The sequence below is a fragment of the Peromyscus eremicus genome, chromosome 2, assembly GCF_949786415.1.
Source record: "Peromyscus eremicus chromosome 2, PerEre_H2_v1, whole genome shotgun sequence".
In the NCBI taxonomy this organism is placed as follows: domain Eukaryota; kingdom Metazoa; phylum Chordata; class Mammalia; order Rodentia; family Cricetidae; genus Peromyscus; species Peromyscus eremicus.
The window spans coordinates 66,664,067-66,678,470 of NC_081417.1; the positions used below are offsets into that span (position 1 = coordinate 66,664,067).

The following is a 14,404-nucleotide window of genomic DNA, read 5'->3' on the forward strand; positions in this document are numbered from 1 at the left end:
CCCTCTGTGTGCAGCACGGGAGTGTCTGTATTGCGTGACCGACCCTGTGCACACCTGGGCATGAGCCCTGCATTCACCAGGGAGCTCCTGGGGCTCTGGCCTTGGCCCAGGTGTGCTCAAGGACCCTGCCGCCTTCACGGGTGGCTTTGATGACTCAGCAGTTTCACTTCCCCTGCTGGCAGGCACTAGGCAGTACCTACATCCCTCCACAGCAGCCTTCTGGGGACTCTGCTGCCATCCTGTGTGTGCCCAGTGGCTGGATGCCATGGGATCAGGCTGGGGGCTGGAAATCTCCACCCTGAAAAGGCTTTAGTTGACTCTAGGTGCAACACCCCCCCGGGGGAGGGGCGCGTATTTCCCAACGTTTGGCTGTGGAATGGGGGACTGTCTCATCCCCTACAGCCCTCCTGAGAGGAAGGTGGGGAGTACCATCCCCATTGGAGGATGGTAATTGGAGGTGCAGGGGAAGCCATGTGACTGGAATGAGCAGCAACTGTGGGAAGTCAAAGCCGAATGCCTTCCCGTGATGTGTGCATGTGCACCTGTGTGGGTGACGTTGCTGGAGGGGTGTGTGTGTGTGTGTGTGTGTGTGTGTGTGTGTGTGTGTGTGAGTAAACCACAGATCTTCCTTCCTGCTCTCCAAGGCCCCTTCTTCACCCAGCCCTGCAGGTAGCTGAAATGGAACCCAAGTTGGGAGGGGCACAAATCATCCAATGGAGTACTCCTTAGTGCCACTGTAGGTGGCCTCATGGTGAGGAGGACTTTACCTGATTCGGTTTGAGGACAGGTGGGCTGAGCTGGAGTCTGTTATTGCCAGAGACATTCCACATCTGCTCTCTCAGGTTTTTCTTTTGTTTCTTCCTCTTAAAATTTGACCTTGTGGGCACAGAGGCCGCTCCCTGTAAGTGCTTTGTGGGGGGGTCTGGACCACCACTTTCTATCATAGCCTGGTTATTAGAGGGAGATTGGAAGGGCAAGACAGGTGTGCTGGCACCCGCCAAATCCCAGCACGCGGGTCAAGAGTTCAAAGTCGGCTCCAGCTACACAAGGAATTCAAGGCCAGCCTGAGGTACACAGCAAATTCAAAGCTACCCTGGGCTACTCAACAAGACTCTGTCTCACAAAACCCAACCAAGCCAAACTACTTTATTTGAAAGTGATCTTCAAAGATCAAGAATTAACACAATAAAACATGATTGGGGTGGCACCCACACTCAGACTAAAACCCTTGGCTTGCTACCCAACAGAGTGCATCATGACCCTGACCTTGGCCTCAACCCTGCTGAGAAATCTCTCCCGTGGAGGTCAGAGACCATTTTTTGGCAGACGGTTCTCTCTTTCCACCTTGTTGAGGCAGGTGTTGGTTCTACCGTGATGCCACAGTGGTCCTCTGCATGCCACAGTGGCCCTCAAGCTTCCAGTTGATTTTCCTGTCTTTGTGCCCCATCCCACCGAGGAAGCGCTGGCATTACAGATGTGCCCTACAGCATCTGGCTTTTCACATGGGCTCCATCATTAAACTCAAACCTTCAGACTTTCAAGGTAAGCCATTTCAGTGCTTTGCTAAGTCTCTTTTTAGTGCACCCAGAATTCCTAGTGAGGGCCTCATCCATACCAGATGAGGTGGGACAGCTGGCTCGGGGAGCCAATCAGAGAGCCCCACATGGCCCTCTTGAGGTCAAGGCTATGTACCAACACCTCTGCCCTTTCTCGTGGTATCTTCTTGCCTCACAAGGAAGAAGAAACCACAGGTCCTGGCACCTTCTGGTAAAGGTTTTCTCAACACAGAGTCTCTCAATCTGAGGCCAAGCCCTGACTGAAAACACAGCTGCTTGTTACCAGGCATCTTTTAATTTGGCGTTCTCCAGCCAGCAATGATCTCAAGTGTGTGTCACAGAGACTTAGGCAACTAGGACCTCAGGGTCCGCCCCCCCCCCCCACTACCATTTCAAAGTAAGAAGAGGCCTGGTGGTTCCTCAGGAGAGTGACCAGCTGTGCCCATCTTCCAGGGACCATGGATGGCTCCCTGGACAAGGGGTTTTTGTGCTATAACTAAGAAGCCAATGCCGGGCGGTGGTGGCGCACGCCTTTAATCCCAGCACTCGGGAGGCAGAGCCAGGCGGATCTCTGTGAGTTCGAGGCCAGCCTGGTCTCCAAAGCGAGTCCCAGGAAAGGCGCAAAGCTACACAGAGAAACTCTGTCTCGAAAAACCAAAAAAAAAAAAGCCAAAGTAGAGGAGGATTTCAGGTTCAAGACCAGCCTGGGAAATGTAGTAAGAGTCTGTTTCAAAATAAAAACTTTAAAAAAGGAGCTGGGTGTGGTGGCTTGACATCTGGATCCCAACACTGGGGAGGCTCAGGGACGATTGTCACAATTTTGAGGCTAGCCTGGACTCCATAGTGAGATCCCATCTCAGGAAACGCACACAGTGGTGATGGGTTTGAGGGTACAGCTTAGTGGCAGGACACTTACCGATCATGCACAAGGCCCTGGCTTTAATGTCTAGGACTGGAAGGAAAAAAAAAAAAAAAACAACAACCAAACAAAACCCCCAAACCTGAGGTTGTCCCAGACAGACTGGGACAAGCTGCTCACTCTGCCATAGGTGAGGGCTTAAGTTCCTGGGAGCCTGACTTTGACAACTTGCCCGTGAAAGAGAAAGCTATGGAAATGAGCAAGCCCAGCATCCTGAACCAGAGATTAGAACATTCCAAAGCAGAAAGTTCCAGAAGGTTTGTAAAGAGAGGTGACTATGATTTCATTCAGTCACCAACCTCTCCCCAGGGCTGACTCAGGGCTTACTTAGTGCCCAGGGCTTGAGGGCAAGGAAGGAATATCTGGGCCACGGGTCTCGGAGTTCACTGCTCACCGAGGTCACCCCTTGCCTCTGGAAGTGCCAAGTGTGGGAAAAGAAATTACGGTGAATTTGGGGGCTGATAATAGGGTTGGCAGTGGCTGGTGACTCAGAACACAGGGATCGACTGAATCCCACCACTTGCTGGACAGAGAGGCTCAAGCCCGTAATCCCAGCACTTGGAAGGATGAGGAAACAGGGGCGCAAGTTCAAGGCCTGCCTGGGCTATAGAATCACCTCCCCTCCATAAAAGTAAGCAAGCAAACAAACAAAAACATTTCCCAGTACACCGTCAGGTCCCCAGAAGATACCTGTGTGCATTTAGTGAAACTTACAGGTGCTGGGACACAGTGGCTCATGGCAGAGTCTCCAAAGTGATATCACCAGGGAGCTTGCCAAAACTGCACATTCTTGGGCCCCACCCCACCCCACCCTGATAGAATCTGGAACCCCAGGGTACAGGGCAGAACCTGCTGTATATTAATTAGCCTTCCCCATGACTCATGCTCTGTAGTCGAGTCTGAGGCTCAAAGGTATAACGGAGCCCTGAAACCATGGATCCATCTCAGCATCATAGGAGGTAAAAAAGCAGCCATTATTTGTAAAAGAGGCCTTGCCAAAACACTGAACCAACCCAACGCCAACCAAGTCACTGTTACTCTGCACACCAAACTGGGCGAAAAGTGTTCACCAGGAGGCAACTGGCAAGCTCTAGAACACAGGAAATTTTGTGTGTTGAATTTTTGTAGTTCTAACAACTCAGAATGAATCAGAGAGCCGAAATAAAGGGCTAAAACTATAAAACACTTAGAAAAACTAAAGACCAAACTAGATTCAAGATACTAGATTTGGTGGTGACCAAAAGCAGTCCACAAGAGAAAAACCAGACAAGTTGGACTTAATGACAATGTAAAACTTTCATGTAACAAGAACATACCGGTGGGGTACAAGGCAGCCTGAAGAGTGGGGAGCTATCTGGGAAGTGTGTTTGGAAAAGGATTAACAGATGAAACAGAATAAACAGAATCCCTCAAACCCAACAAGAAACAGGACAGAAAGGCCACCTGGCTTCATGACAAATGCCTGTAATTCCAGCACTAAGGAGGCTAAGGCAGGGGGATTGCTATGAGCTGAGTTCAACCTGGACTACAGAGCGAGATCCTGTCTCAACAGGACAAAACAAAATTTGAAAAACTGCCTTGTTTCTTCAACAGGAGACAAGGCCAATGGGATCTGTCCAGACTGGAAGAGACTTCACGGGTGACGCGCAACATGGAGGTCCACAGCAAGCTGGAATCCTGATTCACAGCATTTAGCTATAGGAAGCCAGTCTGCAGTGGCTCAGCAACCAGAATGACCCCTGATAGAAAATCATATATGTATATGTATATATACACATATATGTATGTATGTATGTATATGTATATGTATATGTATATGTATATGTATATGTACACACACACACACACACACACACACACACACACACACACACACATTTGGTTTTCCAAGACAGGGTTTCCCTGTGTAGCCCTGGCTGTCCTGGAACTAGCTCTACAGACCAGGCTGGCCTCGAACTCACTGAGATTTGCCTGCTTTTGCTTCCCGAGTGCTGGTGTGTGCCACCACTCCTGGCTGACAAGTTTTTTAATCGTTTAATTATATTCTATTCATGTATTTGGTGGGTGTGTGTGGAGGTCAGAGGACAACTGCAAAGTCTGTTCTCTCATCACGTGGGGTCTGGACATTAAACTCAAGAACTCAGATGTCAGGGTTGGTGGCACCACTGCCTGGCGACCCCTGGCGATATTAAATGATGTTACTAGCTGTGTTTCAGGGTGACAGCAACACTGTAGTTATCAGTCTGTCTCTTAGAGACACATGCTTAATAGGCACAGATTAAATCATATGGCACCTGGGGCTGACTCTGAAATAAGCCAGGGGCTAGGGCTTGCATGCACAAAGCTCTGGGTTCCATCCTCAGCACCACACAAAACCTGGTGTGTGCACCATGGCTACAATCCAGTGAGTGCTCAGCAGGTAAAGGCAGGAGGTCCAGGAATTCAGGATCATCCTTAGCTATATCCATAGTTGGGAGCCAGCCTGGGGTATGTGAGATTCTCTCTCAAAAAGGAAATAATAATAAAGAAGAAACAATTTAAAGGCTCTAGGCTCAATCCCCCAGCATCCACACAAATTTCAATAAAGTAACCCAGTAGGAGGTGGGGAGGGGAGCCAGCAGAGGACCTGCAAGGGTTTCATCAGATTCTAACAGCTCGGCCCAACAGAAGCCACCTCTAAAGCAGTGGTTCTCAACCTTCCTAACGCTGCGACTCTTTACTACAGCTCCTTATGTTGTGGTGACCCCAACCATCAAATTATTTTCATTGCTAGTTCATAGCTATAATTTTGCTACTGTTATGAATCATAATGTAAAGATCTGACATGCAGGGTATCTGATATGCAACCCCCAAAGGGGCCATAACCCACTGCTTATATGGCTCCACCTGTGTGTGGAGGCCTTTGGGGAGGTGGAGAGTTGGGGAAGCCCTCTGGTTTGTCCATCCCAGCCCAGGTCAGATTTGGGGACCCCTTCATGGCATCAAGCATCCTAATGCAGGCACAAGCACCCTGCAGCTAGCAAACGCACACAGAACACAGCTCAGCTCTCAGGTCCGGCTCCTGCCTCCCCTCCCCCTCCATCCTTCTGGTCTGGCACCGATGTCTCCCGCAGGCCCATAGGAAACACAGATTGAGGCTGGCGGCAGCCAAGAGAAAGCTTTTCTTCCTGATGAGATTAGGCTGGAGGGAGAGCCTCCTCCCCCCCCACCCAACTGCCCAGAGCCAGGGTTAGCTGGCAGGCACCTCCAGAGATGACTGGGGGATCCTCTGCAAGTCTAGCCCCCTGTTCAAGACCCGGGTTCTAGTCGCTGTGATCTTGGGGAGGGATCTGTTTCTCTTGCCTTTGTGTTCTCTCAAGTCTCACCATGAGTAGCCTTTATTCCAAAGGTTTCTGCTGGACTTGGGTGGTGGGTCCCATGCTCTCCCGCTTTCTGTACTGTCTGCCCCACCTCCCAGAGCACTACGCCTTTTGGATACCCCATCTTGGCACACACTGCTTCTCTCTGCCAAGTCTGAAATGAAGCCATAAGGTACTCTCTGAGCTCTGAGGATGCCCCGCCTCTTGTCCCCCTCTTCCTCCAGGGTCCAGCATGACACTCCCCCTCCAGATCACCCCATCACACAAAGTACTCATCTTCACACTGGGGGAGAGGTGCCAGGTTTAAGACTTGTATTCTGTTGGTTGGCCTTAGCATCCCTCCTCCCAAACTTTTTTTTTTTGAGACAGGGTTTCAATGTGTCACCTTATATAGACCAGGCTGGACTCGAACTCACAGAGATCTTCCTGCTCCTGCCTTCGCACTAGGACAGGCCATCATGTCCAGCTTAGCTTCTCCCCCCCCACCCCCTCCCACCCCCGCCTTCCTGTAGTGGACCAGCCCCCACATTTATTTACCCCAGGGACTCTTGAGGAGTGAGGGATAAGAGACTTAGATAGAAATAAAGAGGGGAGAAACAGAAACACAGGATAGCCCCGGGTAGGCCTGGATCCTTATCCACCGGCCCAGAGCTTTATTCCAAAGGTCTATTTATAATAATGCTAAGGGGAGGGGCAAAAGACCTCCCCCTTGTTAGATACAGCCAAGTGTAGGCCCTTCCAAACACCTGGTACCCAGGCCTGTGGTCCAACCATCCTCTTACGCAGTCCTGCTGGGAACAGCCTAAATGGGCTCCAACAGCCCCTCAGGTTTGCAAACCCTTTATTCTTTTCGGCTTAACATAAAAACAATTTGCTATCTGAACTCTTTTGATTTAAAACTCATAATAGTCAAGAGCAAGTTTGAATACAGTGTATCCGGACATTGACCCCCATGTGAGGCCTCTGTTATTCTCTTTGGTTGTAAACACACTTGTTATTACAGATGACACCTACATTTCGTGTATTTCCATCAGAGAAACCCATGGAGCAGGTTATTTTGTTAGTGAGAGAGATTAAGAGGATGCGGGAGGGTCTTGTAGTGAAACTATGGCCCATCACTTGAAATTAAGGAGGACCTGTGTTGGAGACTTTACAATATCACCGCAGGGCATATTTGTAGCAAGGCTCTTACTTGCACATTGTTGTCTTCATTTTCAGCTCAGCCTCCTAACAGGCTGTTCTGAACAGACTCTGGCAGCATAGTCCTTTGATCTTTGCTACAAGCCAGGAGGATCAAAAGTTCAAGACCTTGGGCAGGAGAGATGGTTGAGGGGTTAAGAATGTGTGCTCTCTTCAAGCGGATCTGAGTTCTATTCCCAGTACCCACTTTAAAAAAAAAGTTTTTATTTTATTATTTTTTTAAAATTTATTTTATGTGCATTGGTGTGAAGGTGTCAGATCCCCTGGAACTGGAGTTACAGACAGTTGTGAGCTGCCATGTGGGTGCCGGGAATTGAACCGGGGTCCTCTGGAAGAGCAGCCAGTGCTCTGAACCGCTGAGCCATCTCTCCAGCCCCATCCTCCCCAGTACCCACTTTGGTGGCTCACAACAGCCTGTGACTCTAGCTCTAAGAGATCAGGCCTCTGTGGACACCTGCATACATCACACACACACACACACACACACACAGAGAGAGAGAGAGAGAGAGAGAGAGAGAGAGAGAGAGAGAGAGAGAGAGATCGATCAGGCCTCCGTGGACACCTGCATACATATCACACACACACACACACACCCAGAGAGAGAGAGAGAGAGAGAGAGAGAGAGAGAGAGAGAGAGAGAGAGGTATCAGGCCTCCGTGGACACCTGCATACATCACACACACACACACACACAGAGAGAGAAAGAGAGAGAGAGAGAGAGAGAGAGAGAGAGAGAGAGAGAGAGAGAGCGCTTAAGGCAACCCAGAGTCCCTACCCAGTTACGGCACTTATGAACCACCTCAACGACTACCACGGCATAATAACCCCGTGCAGTCGTGGCACATGTACCTTGGCGATAACCATTAGCTCTCTAATTGGTCTTAAGACTGGCTTAGCAAGAGGAATATCATGCCTGGTACTGGTGACTTGGCTAACTACTCAGTGTTAATGAATCTGTTGTTATTGGAGGAGATTGACAACCACTAATTTACCAAACCAGCACAATCTCTGTCACAACAACCTTTAGCCATTTGTCTTTATCCCCCACAGTCAAGAGTCCTCTACCCTTTGTCAGGGAAACTTCTCTTTGAAGCAGACTGAGACCACGACAGAAAACCACAACCAATCAATGGATATATCTACAAAACACTGCTGTACCTAAGCTCAGGGAACATCGCGGAAGAGAGGGCAGAAAGACTGTAAGAGCCGAAGGACCAGGGACTTTGCTCTAAGACTGTGTCTCCTAACAAATCAGAAGTTACACCCATAAAACCTCATCAACATGACTGCCCAAACACGGGCTGAACGAGGATGGCACCAACGAGCATTCCAACCTGGACGGGGGGGGGGGGGGGGGGGCCCACAAGGCCTCAACCCTACACAAAGAACTATAGGCAACGGAGGGAAGCCAGGAGTGGGGAGGTGATCCTCCCTAGGGAAGAACACACCAATTGGTTGTCCAATGGTCAGCCCTGAAAACATACATACAAGTAACATTATATGGACTCAACAGGTTATATTTAGCATATATATGCATATACAAATATGTATGTAATAACAACTAATGAAGAGAGGCCATGAATTTGAAGGAGAGCTGGGAGGGAGATATGGGAGGGTTTAGAGGGTGGAAAGGGAAGGGAGAAACATGGTCATTAAATTATAATCTCAAAAAAAAAAAGAAACTGAACAAAAAAATTCTTAAAAAAAAATCAAGGCAGCCTGGACTACAGAGTAAGTGAGTTCAAGGCCAACTTGGGCAATTTAGTGAAATTCTGCCTCAAAATAAAAAGTGAAAGGAGGGCTGGGATATAGCTTGATGGTAACGTACTTGCCTAGCATGTGTGAAGCTCTGGGTCCATCCCCAGCACTGCCAACAACATACCTATCTCATTATTTGCCCCACAGACTCTGGAGGACTAGGGGGATCTGTGCAAATTGTCTTGAACTCAGGCTCATAGAGGATGCTCCTTGCCCTTTCTCCCACAGGACTAAGTTCAAATGGTTCCTCCCTCTGCTTCGCTCACCCACAGACTAAAGGGTCCACAGGCAGGGGCTGTTGAACCCTGGCTGGAAATGTCACTCTTCTGGGCCCTCTGAGCAGAGGGGCTGGGACTCTCTCTCCCACAGCATGTGTGTCAGGCAGGCTGGAGAGTCTTAACTCTGACACTGATTTGTGATCTTGAGCAGATCCAATTCCTCTCTGTTTTTCCATCCACTCCATTAATGGTCATACCACTGGCTGGTCCACCAATGAGGATGGTGGAAAGAGGGTCTGGAGCCTGCATGTGATACAGCCAGGTACTCCAAAGCCCACGAGGACCGTCCACTATCCATCCGCTGTCCCAGTCCACGGAGAGCTGACTCCTTGCTTCCTCAACTTTCTGGAAACCCAGAATGGAACCCTTTCCTATTTATTACCCCAAGGAGGACCCAAGACAAACTCCATGCAGGTTTATTGGCCCTTTATCTGGGACTTTCTGGCCACAAGGTCACCAAGAAGCTTCCTAGATGCCTCCTGGAGTCTCAAACCTGCAGGCCCCACCCTCTGCACCCTGCCCAATAGTTTGTATATCCTCCAGATCTACCTTTGGGCTGAGAAGCTCACAAGTATATACAGGGAAAATGTTTGCTCATGGTCCCACAGGGAACACAGAAGGGCTGAGGCCCTGTAGCTATTGTCCTAGGATGCGGATTGAGCCACAGACCCCTGTGAGCTCACAAGTCAGCCATCACTGCCTGTTGTAGGGAATCAGTGGCCCACAGTCAGACCTATAGAGGTTCCCATTGCCCTCTGAACCTGGTGCCACACTAGGAGCCATGGGCCAGAGGTAAGGACACAGTGGAAACAGTCAAACTGATGTGTGTTCAGTTGACTGGGGTGTGGGAGACATCAGGAAATCATCGAGCTCATTCTTGGTGAACAAGGCTGAATGGTCTGAGCTGAGATCTGTTTTTGACTGGGGCTGAACCCAGGGCTTCAGACACTCTAGGCAAATGCTTTACCACCGAGTTCCAGCCCTTGTCCCCTAGCTGCAATCCGAAGCAGCAGACAGTGACCCGAGGACCCAGGAGGGACGTGGGGAGGATGCTTCAGGGCAGAAGCAAGCCCTGCAGACGGGGGAAGGAGCCCAGGTGAGAGGGAGGCCTTGCATCGCCAGGCCCAGCACGGCATGTGAGATGCACGTAGGGTTCATGGTGTGTAGGTGAGCATAAGAAGCAAGAGAGCCGGGCACACCATTAATCCCAGCACTCAGGAGGCAGAGCCAGGCAGATCTCTGTGAGTTCGAGGCCAGCCTGGGCTCCAAAGAGAGTTCCAGGGAGGGCACAAAGCTACACAGAGAAACCCTATCTCGAAAAACCAAAAAAAAAAAAAAAAAAAAAAAAAAAAAAAAAGAAGCAAGAGCATCTGGCCAGGGTCAGCCTGGGGCTCGGCCTGTAGAGAAAGGAGGTCATCCAGGTTTGTGAGTGGAGCTGTCACGTGATTAGAGCTGCAAGGGTCTCAGGCCTGCCCGGAGAGAACCAGGACCCCTAAGCTGAGAAGGGATTTTCTTTCCTCAAGCCAGGCTGGTCTAAGAGGAAATCAGCGGGATTTACTGCATGCAGGCTGGTGACGGCCGCTGCTACAGAAATGCAGGAGTCTGAGGTCATCCGTGGCTGTGCTCAGGATGACCCTGTGACTAACTTGTGACTAAAGATCCCCGATAGGGACATCTCGATGCTCAGCCCTCACAAGGAGGGTGATGGGAAGTTCTCCCCGCTTCTTTCTCACCCGATTGTCACCATGGAGATAAATGCTTGCCGGTCAGCCTTAATTCCCCAGGCAGGCTTGTAACAGCTGGCAGGACCTTCCACTGTCAGCCTCCTGGGCTCTACCAGATCCTCCACGAAGGCTGGGCCTGCAGGCGTGGAGGGCAGAGGCCAAACAGCTCCGCCTGCCAGATCACAACTGGTAGCAGCCAGGAGCTGGGGGTGAAGAGTTCAGGAAAGAGATACCAGCGTGCCCAGGAGGAGGTGCTTCTGTCCCAGGACGGACGGTTGAGGGAGGTGACAGCACCTGGTTTACATGTGTTTGCTGGGGCCTGACATTTGAGACCCCTAGAGAACTGATTCTAGTCACATGGGCACCACACCCACCACCTTACAGTTTCTGACTCAGGGTCTGGGAGCCCACATTTCGAAGTTCCAGTGGCCATGAAGCAGCCGATCTGGGAGCTACTGGATCCGTGAAGTCCCTCCAGGTCACTGTCCATCTTCCTCTTCACCACCACCCTATGGGGCAGATGTGGGTCATACCCAGTTTCCCTTGGTGGAGTGGATAGCATCCACTTCCCTGCAAAGCTCCCAACCTCCAGCTTTTCCTGGGCCTCAGAGCCAGTTCCTGGTATGGCCTTAGAGGTGGGGGCTGGGACAGATGACTCCCCACTGATGCTTGCTCTTGTCTGTCTTCTGGCTACTCAGGGCCTTCTTGGCCGAGGACCCTGGCACAGGGAGCCTGGTGGCTGAGGTGTCCTCTCTGCTGCAGAACATGCCTGATGGACCTTCCCCCGCTTAGGTCCAGGCAGTGGTGGCTCTTCCCAACCATTGTCCCCTTTGGAGAAGGAAGGGCCCTGGCTCCTGTACTTCAGCTAATAAAAGGGAATAAATTAGCATCTAGCTTGCCCTCCTGAGGCTGCAGGAAGCCTTGAAGGGGGAATGGGGGAAAGGGGCTTGATTTATGTAGGAAACATGGTGGTCCATGCATGCAACCACCAGGGATGTGGTTGGGAGCCCACCTGCCAGGCTCACACTTCATCCCACCACACAGGCCGGGAGACCTCCTTTAGTTTCTTCATTTGGAAGATGCTTTAACGTCTGTCAAGCCCTTGGCAGTCCGCCTAGTCCAAAGTGAGTCAAAAGACACACCTGCTTTAAATAAGGAGATCTGGGCTGGGGCTGGAGCTCCGTTTGGTAGGGTGACTGCCTAGAATGCATGAAGCCCTGGGATCGGTCACCAGCACCTCTGGAAATCCAGGTGTGGTGGTACACGCCTGTTATCTCAGCCACTTGAGAAGCAGAGGCAGGAAGAGCAGCAGTTCAAGGTCATCCTCAACTATATAGTGAATGAAAGGCCAGAAATTAAAGGTGTAAAGAATGGAGACTTATGGAGTCCTTGCTGTGAGCCAGGCTGGGATCTAAGTGGTCTGCAGGACAAAAGTGTCTTTGGCTCAGAGAGGGCTGAAGCAGAACAAAGGTGGCCATGTTCCTTTACTTTGAGGCAGCACTTTGGGCGTGCGTGGTGTGTGTGTGTGTGTGTGTGTGTGTGTGTGTGTGTGTGTGTGTGGTGCGCACACACTATGTCCCTACACTTAGAAGAAACCAGAGAAAGTCTGTTGTATCCTGCACGCCACCATGCTGACCCAGAATCGAATTCTCTGCCAGACCCACTCGCTCTTCCTCTCAGACGGGCCTGGCACTGCTCCAGGAAGCAAGAGAGAAGGTACACCGAGTCCCAGAGCTGACCAGGCTCAGTCAGGCCGGCCTGGCTCCCTGCCTCCCATTCCACACCTTTCCTGCTCAACTCTGAGGACGGTGGGCTTGCATCTTGCCTGTGATGGAGAACTCGCTCCTTTGGGAGTGCAATTTTCTGGCTTCTGCTGCTGCCATCAGTCCCTGGAGCCCGACCAGCCATCTGTGGCTTCTACAGTGAGTGACAGCTTCACAGACGTCGGAGGTCCCTGACCACAGACTACGGGGATGGCTCGGATCCAGGCTGGATATTTCCTTGTGGGACTTTCTTTTTCTTTCTTCCTTTCTCTCTCTCTTCCTCTTTCTTTTTCTTTTTCTTCCCTCCCTCCCTCCCTCCCTCCCTCCCTCCTTCCCTCCTTTCTTTCTTTCTTTCTTTCTTTCTTTCTTTCTTTCTTTCTTTCTTTCTTTCTTTCTTTCTTTCTTTCTTTAAGACAGGGTTTCTCTGCATAGTCCTGGCTGTCCTAAAACTCACTCTATAGACCAGGCTGGCCTTGAACTCACAGTGACCCGCCTGCCAATGCCTCCCGAGTGCGTGCACCACCACCACCCGGCTTTTGGACTGTTTCTTATTTCCTCTCATGGTGTCTTCTCTTGGTGTGTAAAGCTGTCACCTCACCCGGTCTGGATCCTGGTTGACACACACACACACTGTAGGTGGGGGCTGAGGACCCTCAGTGCAACAGATCTTCCACAACTTAGAATGATCACACTGGCAAGACCCAGGAGGGGAAACTGAGTTAGCATGCTAGCATCCCCCCAGAGCAGAGCTGGGAACAGGATGCAGGCCTGGGAGTCTTCTAGGACAGTGAACAAAGTTTCCTTTCATTCTGTGCCTGGTTACAGCACCAACTATTTTCCCTCTTATCTGTATCACTCTAAGTAATAGTGGGAACTTGTTTGTGGAGGGACAAATTCCAAGGATGGCAGGCAGGGAGAAAAGGCCTTATGTGGAGAGGTCAGGGGTCATTCACATTATCAGAATCCTCCTGGGGGTCAGATCGTCTTTTCCTTTTAAGGGAAGGGCCTCACTGTGTATCCCAGGCTGGTCTTGAACATGCACCCATGTTGGGGTTACTGGTGTGTGCCACCTCACCTGGCTTTGCACGCAGGCCTTTGAAAGGTGAGATGCTTTAACTGATAGTGGCTTGGGTTGGAAACATGGGGCTCATGGCGGCCAGGAGAGAAGACAAACCCAAGGACATCTTTCCGGCTGGCAAGGCCTGCAGCCCCAAGCGCCATGGCGTGAACCTGAACACATTGCTTCAACCAGCATCTTCCCAAGGCTGACAGGTCAGTGTTGGGTTGGGCTCTGTGAACCCAGAGCAGTCAGTGTGAGCATGTCTGTATGTGTTTGCATGCATGCACGTGTACACACTTGTGTGCAAGTGTGTAATAGAGATCCATCTCAAGTATGAGGTGAAGCCCAAGAGGAGACCAGTTTAGAACAGGGTATGAATGTTTTGTTTGTTTATTTGAAACAGGTTCTCATACCTCCTAGGCTGGCCTCAAACTCACTATGTAGTAAAGGGTGACTTTGAAGTTCTGCTCTTCACGTGTGTTGGTATTACACTTGAGTTCCACTAGACTTCCAAACTTTGAAAAGCATTATTTTTATGTATACAGGCATTTCGCCTGCATATGCCTGTGTACCATGTATGTGCCTGGCGCTCTTGGGGGTCAGAAGAGGCATCAGATCCCCTGGAACTGGAGCTACAGACAGCTGTGGGCCACCATGTGAGTGCTGGGAATCAAAACCTGTGTAGCTCTGGCTGTCCCAGAACTCACTTTGTAGACTAGGCTGGCCAGAGATCTGTCTGCCTCTGGCTTCCAAGTGCTGGCACTTAAGGCATGTGCCACCACTGCCC

General features: G+C 50.6%; 1 protein-coding gene across 6 annotated transcripts in view; it reads right to left on the minus strand.

Moving 5' to 3' along the window:
• Positions 1-14,404, minus strand: part of Coro2a (coronin 2A) — a 55,925-nt gene that overhangs the window by 28,530 nt on the left and 12,991 nt on the right. The window contains exons 1-2 of one of the 6 annotated variants that reach the window (XM_059254309.1): positions 2,473-2,535; positions 768-876 (exon numbers count right to left, since the gene is read on the minus strand). The exons of 1 other annotated variant lie outside the window; for it this stretch is intronic. In XM_059254309.1, coding sequence (XP_059110292.1) covers positions 768-830 — 63 coding nt within the window. In that variant the 5' untranslated portion in view covers positions 831-876; positions 2,473-2,535. 4 more of the 6 variants (XM_059254308.1, XM_059254311.1, XM_059254310.1 and 1 more) reach the window with 4 other exon arrangements.